Source organism: Jaculus jaculus, chromosome 1 (assembly GCF_020740685.1).
Source record: "Jaculus jaculus isolate mJacJac1 chromosome 1, mJacJac1.mat.Y.cur, whole genome shotgun sequence".
NCBI lineage: Eukaryota > Metazoa > Chordata > Mammalia > Rodentia > Dipodidae > Jaculus > Jaculus jaculus.
Window position 1 is genome coordinate 52029259 of NC_059102.1, and position 15808 is coordinate 52045066.

The window sequence follows — 15808 nt, forward strand, 5'->3', positions numbered from 1 at the left end:
TTTATTATTTGTGTGTGGAGGGGTAGCACGTATGTGGGAGTCAGAGGATAACTTCAAGGTGTCTGTAATCCATCTTCTTTAAGGTTCTCCTGCTGCTGCAAATAAACATCAGACTTAGCTGGCTCCTTAACTTTGGATTCCCCTGGCTCTGCCTCCCATTGTAGGTACACTATAATCACAGATGCCTGTGGCACTCTGCATCTGATACTAAAGTCATTTTTAAAATCAAAGGTTTTGTAAATTTCCTCTGGAGCTTTGTCATACTGATAACAGTCTTGCATGGAACACCTGGCATACTTGATGTCTACGTAGTAGTCTTCAGCTAGAAAAGGTCAAGAAGTGTTCATTGGTCAACTTTAATTATTTCCTGGTCCCAAACATGAACACCATCTGTTTGTTTTGTTTGTTTCCATTATCCTTAAAAGGAGGAGGGCATCCTGGGGTGGGTACTCCACTGAATGACTTTTTCTGAGTACTAATGTGTTCCATTTGGTAGAGAAACAAAGCCGTCATTTCTTTCATCATCCATTCCCAAATCTTCTCAATGATCTTGATGATTCCAGATTGTTTGGCAATGTCTATGTCAACTTCAACTATCCTTTCAACAGAACCTTTGGTGACTTAAGTGAAAGCATGGTGTTTGGTCTCAAGATGTTGGGCCACAGGCTGGCAGGAACAGGGCAGCATCCACACAAGAATTAAAAAATGACAGAGGACAGACAAGGCTAGGCAGAAATCACCTGACAAAAAGAGGTAATGTTTATTGCTTTTTGGTGATACCATTTTGCTATGTAGCTCTACCTGGCCTTGTACTTCCTATGTAGACTAGGTTGGCCTCAAACTTGTAGGAAACTTCCTGCTAAATGCTAATATTACAGCTGTTGGAGTTTTTCTCTACATGATTTTTATTATTTTGTTTTTAAAAGCCGTCACTCTATGTGTACTTATATATGTGTAATATATAAGTATACATACACATATAATTTAGTGACTTTTTAATTTGACATTATAATGGTTAAATTTTCCAATTTATATAATTTCTGAGATACTGTATTTAATGAGCACATCTCATCTGAGTCAGTGTATCAGCTAACTTGCAAACCTACTATTATCAAATCTTTGTGTATACCTACTATCAGAAGTGTGTAATATTATATTTACTATACCTCCACTGAGTAATAATGTCAAATTTCTAAGTTTATTTTATTTTATTTTATTTTTTGTTTTTTCAAGGTAGGGTTTCATTACCAGGCTGACCTGAGATTCAATCTGTTGTCTCAGGGTGGCCTTGAACTCACAGTGATCCTCCTACCTCTGCCACCCGAGTGCTGAGATTAAAGGCGTGTACCACCATGCCCAGCTTATAAGGTTTGTCTTTTTTTAATATTTTATTTTATTTATTTGACAGAGAGAGAGAAAGAATGGGTGCTCCAGGGCCTCTAGCCACTGCAAATGAACTCCAGACACGTGTGTCTCCTTGTATTTATCTATCTATCTGGCTAGCATGGGTCCTGGGGAATCAAATCTGGGTCCTTTGACTTTGCAGGCAAATGCCTTAACCACTAATCCATCCCTCCAGTCTGTTACAAGTTTTTATATATTAAAATGTCTGGAAAATTTTGAACTTATTAAATTTGTGATATTATTTCATTTGGACAATGTTGAGCCTAAGCATTTTATCTTGTGGTTATAGTCATTGTATTTTCTCTTTTGAGACTGTTTACCTATGTATCTAATAGAGGCTTTATTCCCAATTTAGATGACTCCTTTATACAAAAACAGTAAGTCCTGGCCCTACTACTGACCAGAAACATTATTTCCTTAAATGTGCTACTTGCTTTTCAAGTATTTTTTCTGATTCCTAAAACACTTTCAAATAATGAAATCTATTATTTTAATTTTTATGTAAGTATTAAACTTTGGTTATCATCTATCATCCAGAAATGTGATACTCTTTTATATTTATATCTAGCTTAAAGCTCTACAACTTGTTCCTTTTTTTAAGAAAAAATGCCACGTTTAAAAACACTACATTGTTTAACTTAAAAAGTAAAACATACTATAGAAGAAAAAAGAAAACATATTTAACTATATAGTTTAAAGAGCAAAAGCCCAAGTTTCTCCAATTTTAATCAAGAGGTAACAACTGTTTGGGGGCCTCTTTTATCTAGCTATGCTTAAAACAATGATGAAAGGGACAGTAAATGACTAACATTCATCTTATACTCTATGACCTATCAACTCTCCCTAATAAAAATGAAAGAACGTTGGACCTGGATTATATTAAAAATAATTCTGGACATCTAAAAAAGGATATAACACATTTTCAGTATTCTCAGAATTACTTAATTACAGATTACTTAATTAAAGGAATGACAGTTCAAAGACAGTTATTTCTGAAGCAGTATTTTGATGGCTTAGCTGTACCTCAATAACTTTAGACAAAAGCTACAATGTTATGGTGAATATACAATATATAAACCATGTATTAAAAAATAAGAACCAATAAACTTACTTGGGATACACTGGTTCATAAAGGTATCTGTCCCCTCTTGAAGATGTAATATGAAAAAATAAGATGTAGCCATTTGCTGTCTGAAAAAGAAATTTTATTAACCATAAATTAAATGTTAACACTGTCACCCTAAGTTTTAACTTTAGGTATTATTACTATTAAAAAAAAAAAATCACTCAATTTTCCTTGAAAGACTATAGCCTAATTATATAAATAAAATTACTTAACTGTCTTGAAACAGTTTGAACAGATTTGAAAATATTTTATAAACAATGTAACTGAAATCAGCAGATCATAAAATATTATGGATAAGGGTCTTATAAAGTTATATATTATTCAATAGTTCAATTATATGAATAGATGAGTATGTTGCCAAATACATATAAGTTTTTGAATTTTGCAAATATATGGAAATAATTATTCCAAGACTGTAAGTCAACACTACCAAAAAGAAAAGATATTCAGAATATGCTTGTTTCTACTCAAACTTCACCATTTACTTCAAAACAGCCTATTTATACACCTAAAAATAAGTCTTTTAAGGCTAGAGCTAGAGAGAGGGAAGGCACTTGAAGCCTAACGATACAACTTCGATTCTCCAGTTCCCACATAAGCCACATGCACATGGTGGTGCACGTGTCTGGAGTTTGTTTGCAGTGGCTAGAGAGCCTGGTATGCCTGTTCTCTCTCTCAAATAAATAAATAAAAATCAGAATAATCAGTCTTTTATTATAAAACAAACTCCAAGACACTGGGGGAGGAAAAAAAAGGAAAAACCCTGACTTTTCAAAATCTGAATATCAGCTAAGAAAAAGTAAACCTCTAATTTCCAAAGTCTGAACACTGGAACTCTAAATGTAAGTACCTAATTTCTTTTTTCTTTTTGGTGGGGGTAGGGTTTCACTCTAGCCCAGGCTGACCTGGAATTCACTATGTCTCAGGGTGGCTTCGAACTCAATGGTGATCCTCTTACTTCTGTGCTGAGATTAAAATGTGCACCACCACACCTGGCTAAATTTTTAAATTAATATTTTAAAAATAGAAATTGTATTAAAAATATATAGTAAAGCCAGCTATAGTAGCTTACACTTGCAATCAGCATCTGGATGGCTGAGGCAGGAGTACTGCCACAAGTTCCAGACAAACCTAGGATATCAAAATGAAACAAGCTACAACAAAAACTCAGCATAAACACTTTACATTTACATAGATAATAAAATACTATTACAGCTGTTTCTTTTTTTTTTTTTAGTATTTTATTTTTATTTATTTATTTGACAGAGAAAGAGAGGGGGAGAGAGAGAGAAAATGAGACAGAGAATGGGCACACCGGCCATTGCAAATGACACATGTGCCCCCTTTCTGGCTAATGTGGGTCCTGGGGAATACAACCTGGGTCCTTTGGCTTTGCAGGCAAACGCCTTAACCACTAAACCATCCCTCCAGCCCTGTTAGAGCTGTATCTATGCAACCATTTTCAAGCTTAACAGAGGACATGACAAATGGTTTTCACAAACAAATTTATTAAATACTAAATTCCCTTCATTTTAGGAATTCACCCAAGGTAGAACCAAACCATATCAAAGAAATTGAAAGTTTCAAATTTCTTGTCAGTACTAACTTCCCATTTTTCACTTAAAGGCCTGTCTTTCACTTAAAGGAATAACAGAGGAAACACTTCAGTAAAGCCAGGTTTGTTTAGCTATAAGCTTTACTAGTTTTGTTTATTTGTTTGTTTTTATTTATTTTGTATTTTTTTTTTTTCAGGTAGGGTCTCACTCTAGCACAGGCTGACCTGGAATTCACTGTGTAGTCTTAGGGTGGCCTCAAACACACCATGATCCTCTTACGTCTGCCTCCTGAGTGTTCATTTTTCATACATATTTTAGTTATTTATTTATCTGAAGAGAGGGGTGAAAGACAGAAAGGGCAAATAGGGCTTTCAGCCACTGCAAATGGACTTCAGACGCATGTGCCACTGTGTGTGTCTGACTTTATGTGAGCACTGGGTAATTCAACCCGAGTCCTTAGGCTTTACAGGCAAGCGTCTCAACAGCTGAGCCATCTCTCCAGTGCTATTTTTTAAAACTATAATTCTACTTACTAAGATACAAAAGGAAGAGAGTGATGACTGTTCAGAAAAGATTATTTAACTAGTTCTTCATAGTAACCTTATAATCTTGCAATATGGAAAACATGGAAGCAAAAGGAAAATGGCTTCCAAACAACACAAATTAGACATTTAACTAACTATTGCTTAATCTCTAAGCAACAATTTTTTTAAAAAAATTTACTGCATTCATTCAAGATATATTCATGATAGACTATATCCCTTCTTAAACCATGAGCCAAAATAAATTTTTCCTTCCTTAAGTTGCTTTTGTCAAGTGTTTGGTCAAAGCAGTAAAAATAAAAGAAAATAACTATCATATTAATCATTAGGGAGATAAAACTTCATGAAAAAACATTAAAAGGTATCAACTATTACAAAGATTCAGACACAGTAATAACTAGAGACTTCAAAACCCCTTTCTCTCACCTAAATAGGTTTTCCTAATTAATGATCAGCACAGAAACCTGAGAACTAATTACACCATAGATCACACGGACTTAACAGATAACTATAAAACATTCCATCCAACAAATAAGGAATACACATTATCTTCAGTGGCACATGAATATTCTCTAAAATTGACTACATTATAGAACACAAAAGAAGCCCTAACAAATATTTAAAAATAGAAGTGATTCCCTGCACCACATCAGACTACAATGGAATAACACCAGAAATTAGTAGCAACACTAGCCTCAGAAAATACACAAATACTTGGAAAGTGACCAATGTACTCCTGAACAGTAGATCATTGAAGAAATCAGAAAGGAAATTTAAAAATTCCTAGAATCAAATGAGAATAGAATTTCTGAGATATAACCAAGGTAGTCCTAAGAGGGAAGCTTATAGTTATAAATTCTCTCATTAAAAATTTACAGATCTCTTGGGCTTGAGAGAAGGCTTAGCCATTAAGGCACTTACATGTGAAGCCAAAGGACCCAGATTCAATTCCCCAGTATCCACATAATTCAGATGCACAATGTGGCATATACATAGGGAGTTCATTTACAATGGCTGGAGGCTCTAGTGCGCCCATTCACATTCTTTCTCTCTCCCTCTTTCTCTGACAAATAAATAAAAATACTTTTTAAAAAATTTAAAAAAAAAGAAATCAAGAAAATTATCCCATTTAACACTGCCTCAAAAACGTTTTGGGATAAACCTAACCAAGGAGGTGAAAGACATCTACAAAGAAAAAAGAAACTGAAAACTAGGTAAAAGAAAAACTTATATTCCTTGACTGGCAGAATTAATAATATAAAAATGGCTTATCCTACCAAAGACTATCAACAAATTCAATACAATCCCCATCAATATTCCACTGATTTTAATCACAGAATTAAACAATTCCAGGCAGAATGACACAGCCAGAGGCATCACTTAACCTTACGTCAAACTATACTACAGGGCTGAAGAGATGGCTTAGCGGTTAAGCATTTGCCTGTGAAGCCTAAGGGCCCTGGTTCAAGGCTCAATTCCCCAGGACCCACATTACCCAGATGCACAAGGGGGTGTACACATCTGGAGTTCACTTGCAGTGGCTAGAAGCCCTGGTGTGCCCACTCACCTCTCTCTCTCTCTCTCTCTCTCTCTCTGCCTCTTTCTCTTTCTGTCTGTCACTCTCAAATAAATAAATAAAAATAAAAAAAAACTAAAAAAAAGATAATAAAACTGACATACAGGGCTGGCGAGATGGCTTAGCGGTTAAGGTGCTTGCCTGCGATGCCTAAGGACCCCGGTTCGAGGCTCGGTTCCCCAGGTCCCACATTAGCCAGATGCACAAGGGGGCGCATGTGTCTGGAGTTCGTTTGCAGAGGCTGGAAGCCCTGGCGCGCCCATTCTCTCTCTCTCCTTCTATCTGTCTTTCTCTCTGTGTCTGTCGCTCTCAAATAAATAAATAAATAAATAAATAAATAAACTGACATACAACAGAGGAAAGTTTAAAAAAAAAAAAAACACAAAAACTATACTACAGAGCCAGAGTGATAAAGACAGTATGGTACTGGCACAGATGTAGACCAATGAATGGAACCTAGCAGAAGATGCAGAGATAACCCCACAGAGCTACAGACACCTAATTTTTCAAAAAGGTGCCAAAAACATATAGTGGGGGGGAGGGTCTTTTCAAAGTACTACTGGAAAATATGGACATCCACCTGCAGAAATATATTTGTTATCTCTCATTCTACACTGAAATCAATTCAAAGGTCTTAATTTTAAACTAGAAGCCAGGGCTAGAGACATAGCTCAGTGGTTAAAGGCACATGCTTGGAAAGCCTGACAGCCAAGTTTGATTGCCCAGTATTTATGTAAAGCCATATGTACAGAGTAACACACACATCTAGACTTTTTTTGCAACAGGAATAGCAAGAGGCCCTGCATATGCATCCCTTTCAAAACAGTGTGGTGGTGCACACCTTTGATACCAGCACATGGGAGGCTTAAGAAAGAAGTAAATTCAAGGCCAGCCTGTATCACAGTGAGACCCTGCCTTGAGGAAAGAGAAAACAGAAACACTGCAACAGCTGAAGGGAAATCACTTTAGGTTATAGGTACAGGCAAGAAATTTTTGTCCAGAATTTCAGGAGCACAGAAAATAGTCCTAAGAATTGACAAATGGGAGTAGATAAAATTAGAAGTTTTTTATGGCAAAAGAAACATCAACAGAATGAACACAAAGCCTACAGAATGTGAGTGATACATTAGATAAGGGGGTTAATATCCAGATTATATAAAGAACTGCAAAAATTAAATACCAGGGCTGGAGAGATGCTTAGCAGTTCAACTCAAACTACCCATCAACAAATAGGCCAATGAACTGAATATCTTTCAAAATAATACACTGGCCAACAATTTTTTTTTAAGAGTTCAGTATCACTAGCCATCAAAAAAAATGTGAACTAAAACTATGTACAGGACTAGAGAGATGACTAAGTGGTTAAGGCACTTCCCTGCAAAGTCTAACAACCTGAGTTTGATTTCCCAGTACCCACGTTGAGCCAGATGCACAAAGTGGTACATGCATCTGAAGTTTGTTTGCAGCAGCTAGAGGCCCTGGCACACCCATATATTCTCATATTCACTCTCTTTCTCTCCTCTCTCTCCTTGTGAAAAATAATTTTTTTTTAAAAAAAACTACATTCAGATTCTATCTTACAAACAACTGACAAAAAATGCTGGTGAGGATGTAGGGAAAGGGGATCTCTTATCCACTACTAGTGGGAGTGTAAACTAGTGAAGCTACTTAAAAAATCAGTGTGGAGCCTTCTCAAATCCCTAGGAATAGGGCTGGGGAGATGGTCCAGAGGTAAGAGAACTTGCTACAAGCCATGAAACCATGAAAGGGTGTTGCACTCAGGTTGGCATTGCTGGCAGAAATCATCTGACCAAGAGCAGTTTGTGGGGAAAAACGGTTTATTTTGGCTTACAGACTCAAGGAGAAGCTCCATGATGGCAGGAGAAAACAATGGAATGTGCAGAGGGTGGACATCACTTCCTGGCCAACATCAGATGGACAATAGCAACAGGAGTGTTGTGCCAAACACTGTCAAAGGGAAACTGGCTATAATACTTATAAGCCCATCTCCAAAAATACACTGCCTCCAGGTGTCAATTCCCAAATCTCTATCAGTTGGGAATCATTCAGAACACCTAAGTTTATGGGGGACACCTAAATCAAATCATTACAGAGGGCCTGAAACTATCAGAGTTCAATTCCCCAGTACCAACATAAAGAGCTAAACATAGTAACACATGTCTATAGCTCCAGACACAGAAAGGAGAGATTGGAGAATTAGTGGAACTCATAAAACCACAGCTCTGTGCTTAGATAGAAGTACAAGGATGAGTAATAGAGAAGGACACCTGATATTGTCCTTTGGCTTCTGCAGACACACAGGCAAGTACATCTACATATCCCACCCTCTCCACACACATGTACCACATACTATACAGTACCATATAACCCAGCTATACCATTTCTGGGCATATACCCAAGGGATTCCATGTCCTACCACAGAGAGACTTGCATGTTCATGTTTATTGCTGCTCCTTTCACAATAATAAGGAAATAGAATCAACCCAGATGTCCATCAACAGAGGAATGGATAAAGAAAGTACGGTATACAGACATAATGAAAATTTGTTCAGCCATAAAGAATAATTAAAGTATGGAATTTACAAGAAAGTGGATAAAGCTGAAGAAATTTAGTGAGAAAACCCAAACCCAGAATGACAAATACCTCTTTCAAATGCAGTTCTTAATTTCTAAATACTGATTATGTGTATGTAGGTGGGAGTGACTATGGGTTAAGCCCAGCTAAATAGAAAGTGCCCCACGAGGATAGAGAAAAAGACTTTAAAAGGAGTGAGGTGGGGGAAGACAATAGAACACATGAAATATCAAAGTAGAATAAGTAAGACTTGGGGTCAAAGTGTATAGTGGGGAAGGAGGGCAGAGAGAGAGGTGTGTGGGAAGAGGGCCAACCAAACAAATGTATGTGTGAAAATACCATAAGAAAATCTGTTACTTTGTAATCTAATTTAAAAATAATACTGAAAATAATAATAATAATAATAATACTGGAAAAAAAGGGCTGGAGACATGACTTAGTGGTTAAGGCATCTGCCTGCAAAGCCAAAGGATCCTGCTTCAATTCTCCAAGACCCACATAAGCCAGATGCACAAGGGGGCGCATGTGTCTGGAGTTGGTTTGTGGTGACTGGATGTTCTGGTGTGCCCATTCTCTCTCTCCCTCTTTCTCTCTCTCAAATAAATAAATAAAATATATTTTTAAGTAAAAATAATATTGAAGAAGGAAAACATACAGAAATGATAAAGGCTTAGCAAGAAAAATATCATAAGGAGCTATATATTTATAAAGTGAAAATTCATAAAACAAAGAAAAAACAAATAGTTCTTTAATAACAGAGATGTAAATACCCTGCGTGTATGTAAGCACATACACACATGCTAGGGTTCAAACTCCAGACTTTATGTGTGCATACTTGGCTAGTGCTCCTATCACTGAGTATTCAATTTCCAGTAGTAGAGAAGCAGATAAATCAATGAGAAGTAAGACACACTTGAATAAACAGAAAAAGAGCAAAGTAATTTTAAAGTTAGCAGAACAAATAAATGACAGATAAAGCATAATAAACACAAGACAATAAGAAAATAAAACAAACTAACAGATTCCTTGAAAGACCAATAAACTGTCCAATTTTTTTTAAATTTATTTATTTTGAGAGCGACAGACACAGAGAGAAAGACAGATAGAGGGAGAGAGAGAGAACGGGCACGCCAGGGCTTCCAGCCTCTGCAAATGAACTCCAGACGCGTGCGCCCCCTTGTGCATCTGGCTAACGTGGGACCTGGGGAACCGAGCCTCGAACCGGGGTCCTTAGGCTTCACAGGCAAGCACTTAACCACTAAGCCATCTCTCCAGCCCAACTGTCCAATTTTTATGTAGATGTTTTCTAAAAAGATTCAAATTATTAAAATGAGAAGTGATTTTTTATTACATAAAAACTTTGTATGGTGATACTATGTGTTGGTACCATCATCCCCTCTCCCCCATTCCCATTACATGGAGGAGCCTCCTTAGTGGGATTGCTAGTATTCACTATGGACTTGTGGGTTTTGTGTTGTGAGAGTAGCAATCAGTCATTGTGGGGTGGATGAAATGGTTTTTAATGGATTTTTTTTATTAGATTGGGGTAGTTTCCTTCTATTCATAGTTTTTGGTGCGCTTTTTACCATGAAACTGTCAAATTCTATCAAATAAGTTCTCTCCATCAATGGAAGTGTTGTCTAGATTTTTCCTTTATTAATGTGGTATATTACATTAATTGGCTTTTGTAAAATGAACTTTCCTTGCCATCTGGGAACACACTGATTTTGGGGTATGAAGGACAGTAATCCTTACTTCTAAGCACTGATCTAAAAATTGAGATCATCCATGTTCATGCATGATAGTGTTCATGGAGGAAGTGCTTAGTAAATGCTAACCATGCATAAACATTGCAGTATTAGGTGATGATACTCTCCTAAAGATGACAGTGAAAAAAATACAAATTGAAAATTAAAACTAACCCGTTTTAGGTAATCGAAGAGAACAAAAGTACAAAAAACAGATTTATAAAGTAATATCAGAATTTGGTGTGACATAGCATATAAAGTTCATTATTCCTACACCACCTTTCAATATAAAGGGCAAAACTTAAAATGTAAATTCAGGAGTGCCTTTGTGAACGTGGAAAACAGCTCTAAAAAAGTGGGTTAGGGCTGGAGATAGCTCGGCAGTTAAGGTGCTTGTCTGAGAAGCCTAAGGACCCAGGTTAGATTCTCTAGGCACTACATAAGCCACATACACTATGTGGCACAAGTGTCTGGAGTCTGTCTGCAGTGGACAGAGGCTCTAGCATGCTCATTCTTTCTACTCTTTTTTTCTCCTCCCCCCATCTCAAATAAAGATAAAAATAACTTTTTTTTTTAAGTGGGGCTGGAGGGATGGCTTAGTGGTTAAGACACTTGCCTACAAAGCCAAGGGACCCAGGTTCAATTCCCCAAGACCCACATAAGCCAGATGCACAAGGTAGCACATGCCTCTGGAGTTCATTTGCTGTGGGTGGAGGCTTTAGCACACCCACTCTTTTGGTCTCTCCCAAATAAATATAAACAAAAGGTTTTTGTTGTTGTTGTTGTTTTGAAGTAGATTAGATTTCAAGGACAAAGCAGGAAAGTGAGATTGCACAGAAAAAAAAGGGGCAACTGTTATATTTAGGAAAAGTAGGAAACAGTAAAGACAACAAAGATGTAGGGAGAACAGTACAGATGGAACAGGTGCATATGAATCAGTACAGCAATCCTTATAGAAAAATAAATGTTATGTGTATGAAAGACTAAAAGGAAGTTACCTGAGAGAATATAAGTACAACTTAATTTCTTTTCCTATGCATGTGTATGAGTTGTGCACGCACACACATGCACATGTGGGTGCACATGTATGCATACAGGTAAGTATGAAGGTCAGAGGACAACCTCGGATATGTGATCCTCAGGAATGGTGTCCACCACTTTGTGAGACAGGGATCTCTCACTGACCTGAATTGACTGGCCAGCAAGTCCCAGGGAACCTCTCTGTGTCCACCTCCCCCAGTGCTGCAATTACAAGAATTATCACTATACCAGATTGAACTCAGTGGCTCATACTTAACTGATTGAGTTATCTCTCCAGCCACAAAAAATACTAATAAAATTGAACAATCTACTTACTGATACCGCTATCATTGTACTGTCTGGCCTCCATTCGGCTTGTTTGTAGGATCCAAACTGAGTAGATGACTTAGCAGGTTCCTTGTAGGTGACAATTAACACACTAGGCTGGAAGAAAACAATTATATTTTTAGTAGTATCTCATATAAGTAAACAAAATTCAATTATAGAATACTCTGAAAATATTTTTAAACTACAATAAAAGAAAACATAATAAACATCAAATCATCCAATTTCAAAATTCCAAACAAATCAACCAACAGGAAAAATATGTAACTCATTTTGAGGCCGGCATTATCCTCACAAAGCAATTACATTAAAAAACCATAATCTCTTATGAACGTATACACAAACACTCTGAACAAAGTATTGGCAATCTAAGGAAGATCACCCAGCTGCTTTACACTAAAACAATGGAGAGAATGTGTGAGTGAGGTGAAGATTAAATGGTAGGAATGCAAACTCTTTAGAAAAGAAGGAACCTGCCCTTCAAGGTCACAATTTATTTCCTTCCTGAATTAAGAATATGGCTGTGTCATGCACACCTAATAATGATCTCAGAAGAATGAAAAATGCATGGAGTGGATCATGAAGTGCACAGAGTTCCAGGAGCCTTTGCTGAGGTGAGGCATGGAAAACAGTATATTCATATTTTAAAGGCTGGAAAGGCCAGTGTATGGAGTTAAATATGGACTGTGGTTTCCAAGGAGATCCAAAGATGTTTTAGATATACCAGGACTTTGCAAGGGCTATCATGGAACACTGGCTCTGGATGGAAATTTTCCCTGGCTGCTCAGCCCCAGCTGGAGGGGCAGAATTAGAAAATCCAGAGACTTGTCTGTCACTGGTTATGGTTATCGGACTTGCACTGCAGTTATTTGCCTAATAGTTGTTGAGTTTGCATTGGTTCAGTCTGTCCTTGTGCCTTATAGTAACGGAAATGTTTACTCTGTGCCACTATATGTTGGAAATATGTAACTTATTGGATTTTTCAGCACTCACAATTAAGAGACAGTCTTAAATCTCAGATGAAACTAGGGACTTTGCAACTATCTTAAATTGGTAAGCTCTATGCAACCTTTAAAGTTGGACCAAACACAATTTACAATGTGAGATGGTTATGAGTCTACTACGGGCCAGGAGTGGAATGTGGTAGTTTGAATTTATGTTATCCAATAACACTCAAATATTTTATTAAAGCTGTAAATTGGATTTTCGGCCACCTGGCTGGAAGAGGTGTCACTGTGGGTAGATCCTGGGGTACAGCCCTAAACTGTTACCAGGGTGGATCTTAATTTTACCCTAACGTATGCAGTGTGTTTGAGCTCTGCCTGAGGTCCCCATAGTGTGCTTGCTTTTTGGTGGTGCTGGGAGTGGTTTCGTCTACCTCTGTAGATCTGTAAAAAGGGGGTCAGCTTTTTCCCCCAATATAAAACTTCCCCTGGATCAATAAGCTTCTAGTAAATCCTATAAACTGTCGGGTCTGGAGGTTCAACCTAGAAATATGAAAATGATTACAAGATAGGAAGAGTGAAACCTGCCAGAGCATCAATTCTTTCTAATGTTGTCTACAAGACTCAATGCAATCCCAGTCAAAGAAAATCCCAGCAGTTATTTTGGGTAAATCAGCAAATAAGCTTCCAAGTTTCCATGGAGAGTCTGAAGATAAAGAACAGCCTATCTAAGACTGGAGAGCATGCTGCAGCACTGTATAATCCCAACATTTACTGCTCAAAGCTCAGGAAGCAGCAGAGGTGTTGGTAAAGAATAAACAGCTGAATTTTAGCCATTCTAGTGAGTTTTGGTGGTATCACATTATTTTAAATTTGATTTTCTCAAAAGACAATAAGGACATATATGTTGAGTATCTAGTGGAAACACTGGTTTGCATGTCTACATATTGTTTGGTACCCATTCAGACCTTTTGCTCATCTTTTCATCATTCAAGAATTTTAAGAATTTGCATATTTTTTGGTAACAATCCTTTTATCAAATAATGTTCTTTGCAAATATTTTTCCCAGTCTATAGCTGCTGTTTTCATTCACTTTGATGTATGTGTTAATGTCTATGTGGTGTGCAGGTACACATGCATGTGAGTGTCAGATGCACTTTGGATGTCTTCTTCAATTGTCCTCCACTTTATTTTTATTCATTATTTGAGAGAGGCGGGGGGGGGGGGAGAATGGACACACCAGGGCCTCTAGCTGCTGCAAACAAACCCAACACATGTGCCACCTCGTGCATCTGGCTTACATGGGTACTGAGAAGTCAAACCTGGGCCCTTAGGCTTCTCAGGTAAATGCCTCAACTGCTAAGCCGTCTTCCCAGCCCTCTACTATATTTTTTGAGACAGGATCTTTCTTAACTGGGAGCTCGCCACCTTGGTAACATAACTTTTAGGAAGCAGAGCATAGTAGAATAAAGAACCATTCAGGAAAGGCCCTTGAAAAGGATACTGAGACACTGGTCCCTCCTTTCTGTTTCTTCTTTAGAGTTTTAGTTGCCATGAGATAAGCAGTCTCCTCTACGGTGTGTTCCCATCATGTACTATCTTTCCACAGGACCAGAAACAACAAGATAACTGACCACGGACTAAAATTTCCAACCTGTCAGGCAAAATAAACCTACCTTTTAAGGTGCTTAACCTCAGATATATTGGAACTATAACAAAAAGCTGATTAATACATACTATAATGTATTACATGCTATTATACATTTCTCAAAACACATGAAATGTACAATACCAAAGGGAATACTTGGGTAAAATACAGGCTTTACATAATACTGATGTATAAATACAGGGACACTTGACTATAATAAATGTACCATTCTGAAATAAATTTTAGTAGGATAGTTACTTGAAGGAGGAGCAGACAGTACCTAATAATTCTCTGAATTTTTTGCCCATTTTTAATTTAGTACCTAAAGCTGCAGTAAATAATAATTATTATTGTGATTTTTATTAAAGTCTAGGAGCTGGGGATATAACCTTGCTGGTACAGTGTTTTCCAGGATTTGATGGCTGGAACTACACAAACCAGGTGTGGCGACACACAGCAGGAATTCAAACACTTGGGAAGTGAATGCAAGAGGATCAAAAGTTCAAGGCTACAGTGGGTTTGCGTCTAATTTGGACTACATGAGACTCAGACACTACAAACAAACAACAAAACCTAAAGTCTATTCAAAAGGAACCAAGAAGAATTCAGCTGATGCCTGCAGCAGACAGCTTCAGGTTCGCTGAGATGAACTTCCAGACCTAGCACAGTTATGGAGGAAGGGATTTATTGAAGCTTACAGATCTAAGGATAGTGCCATAATGGCAGAAGCTGGCCTGCTTTCACAGGTCCAACCACAGAGAAGCAACAAGCCAAACTCCAAATGCCACCCAGCACATTTCAAGAGGAACTCGGGCACTTTGCATATCTTTAGCCTGGAATCCAAAATCCACCATCACACCTGAGGACTGGATCCTAAGATCTACCTCCTCCAGCCAGGTGGCTGCAGATCCAGACTATAAACTAATAAAACACTGAATATCCTGGGGGCCATTATTCAAACTACCACAATGCCTATTATAGGTTAATAGGATATTATCTAATATACCACAAAGAGAAATGTTCTTTGTATATAAAGTTTATAACCTACTTTGGTAAATAAATTGTACATAAGAAAGTATCCAGGGAGACTAGTAGCATACAATCAAATTCTACAAATGAGATGAAAATGTCTATCTGTATAGCCCTTTAGTCCCTCCACTACTTTCTTTATTTTTATTTATTTATTAGAGACGGGGGGGGGGGGCGAGAGCGAGCGAGCGAGCAAATGGGCATGCCAGTGCCTCTAACCACTGCAAATGAACTCCAGATGCAGGTGCCACCATGTGCATCTGGCTTATGTGGG

At 37.5% G+C, this 15808-nt stretch overlaps 1 protein-coding gene across 2 annotated transcripts in view; it reads right to left on the reverse strand.

Annotated features, from left to right (window-relative positions):
• Window positions 1–15808, reverse strand: part of Ric1 (RIC1 homolog, RAB6A GEF complex partner 1) — a 127346-nt gene that overhangs the window by 81807 nt on the left and 29731 nt on the right. Inside the window, exons 2-3 of one of the 2 annotated variants that reach the window (XM_004653178.2) lie at window positions 11905–12012; window positions 2516–2595 (exon numbers count right to left, since the gene is read on the reverse strand). In XM_004653178.2, the coding sequence (XP_004653235.2) occupies window positions 2516–2595; window positions 11905–12012 (188 nt within the window). Of the gene's footprint in view, window positions 1–2515; window positions 2596–11904; window positions 12013–15808 lie in introns of those variants that run through there. The other variant, XM_045149157.1, reaches the window with a different exon arrangement.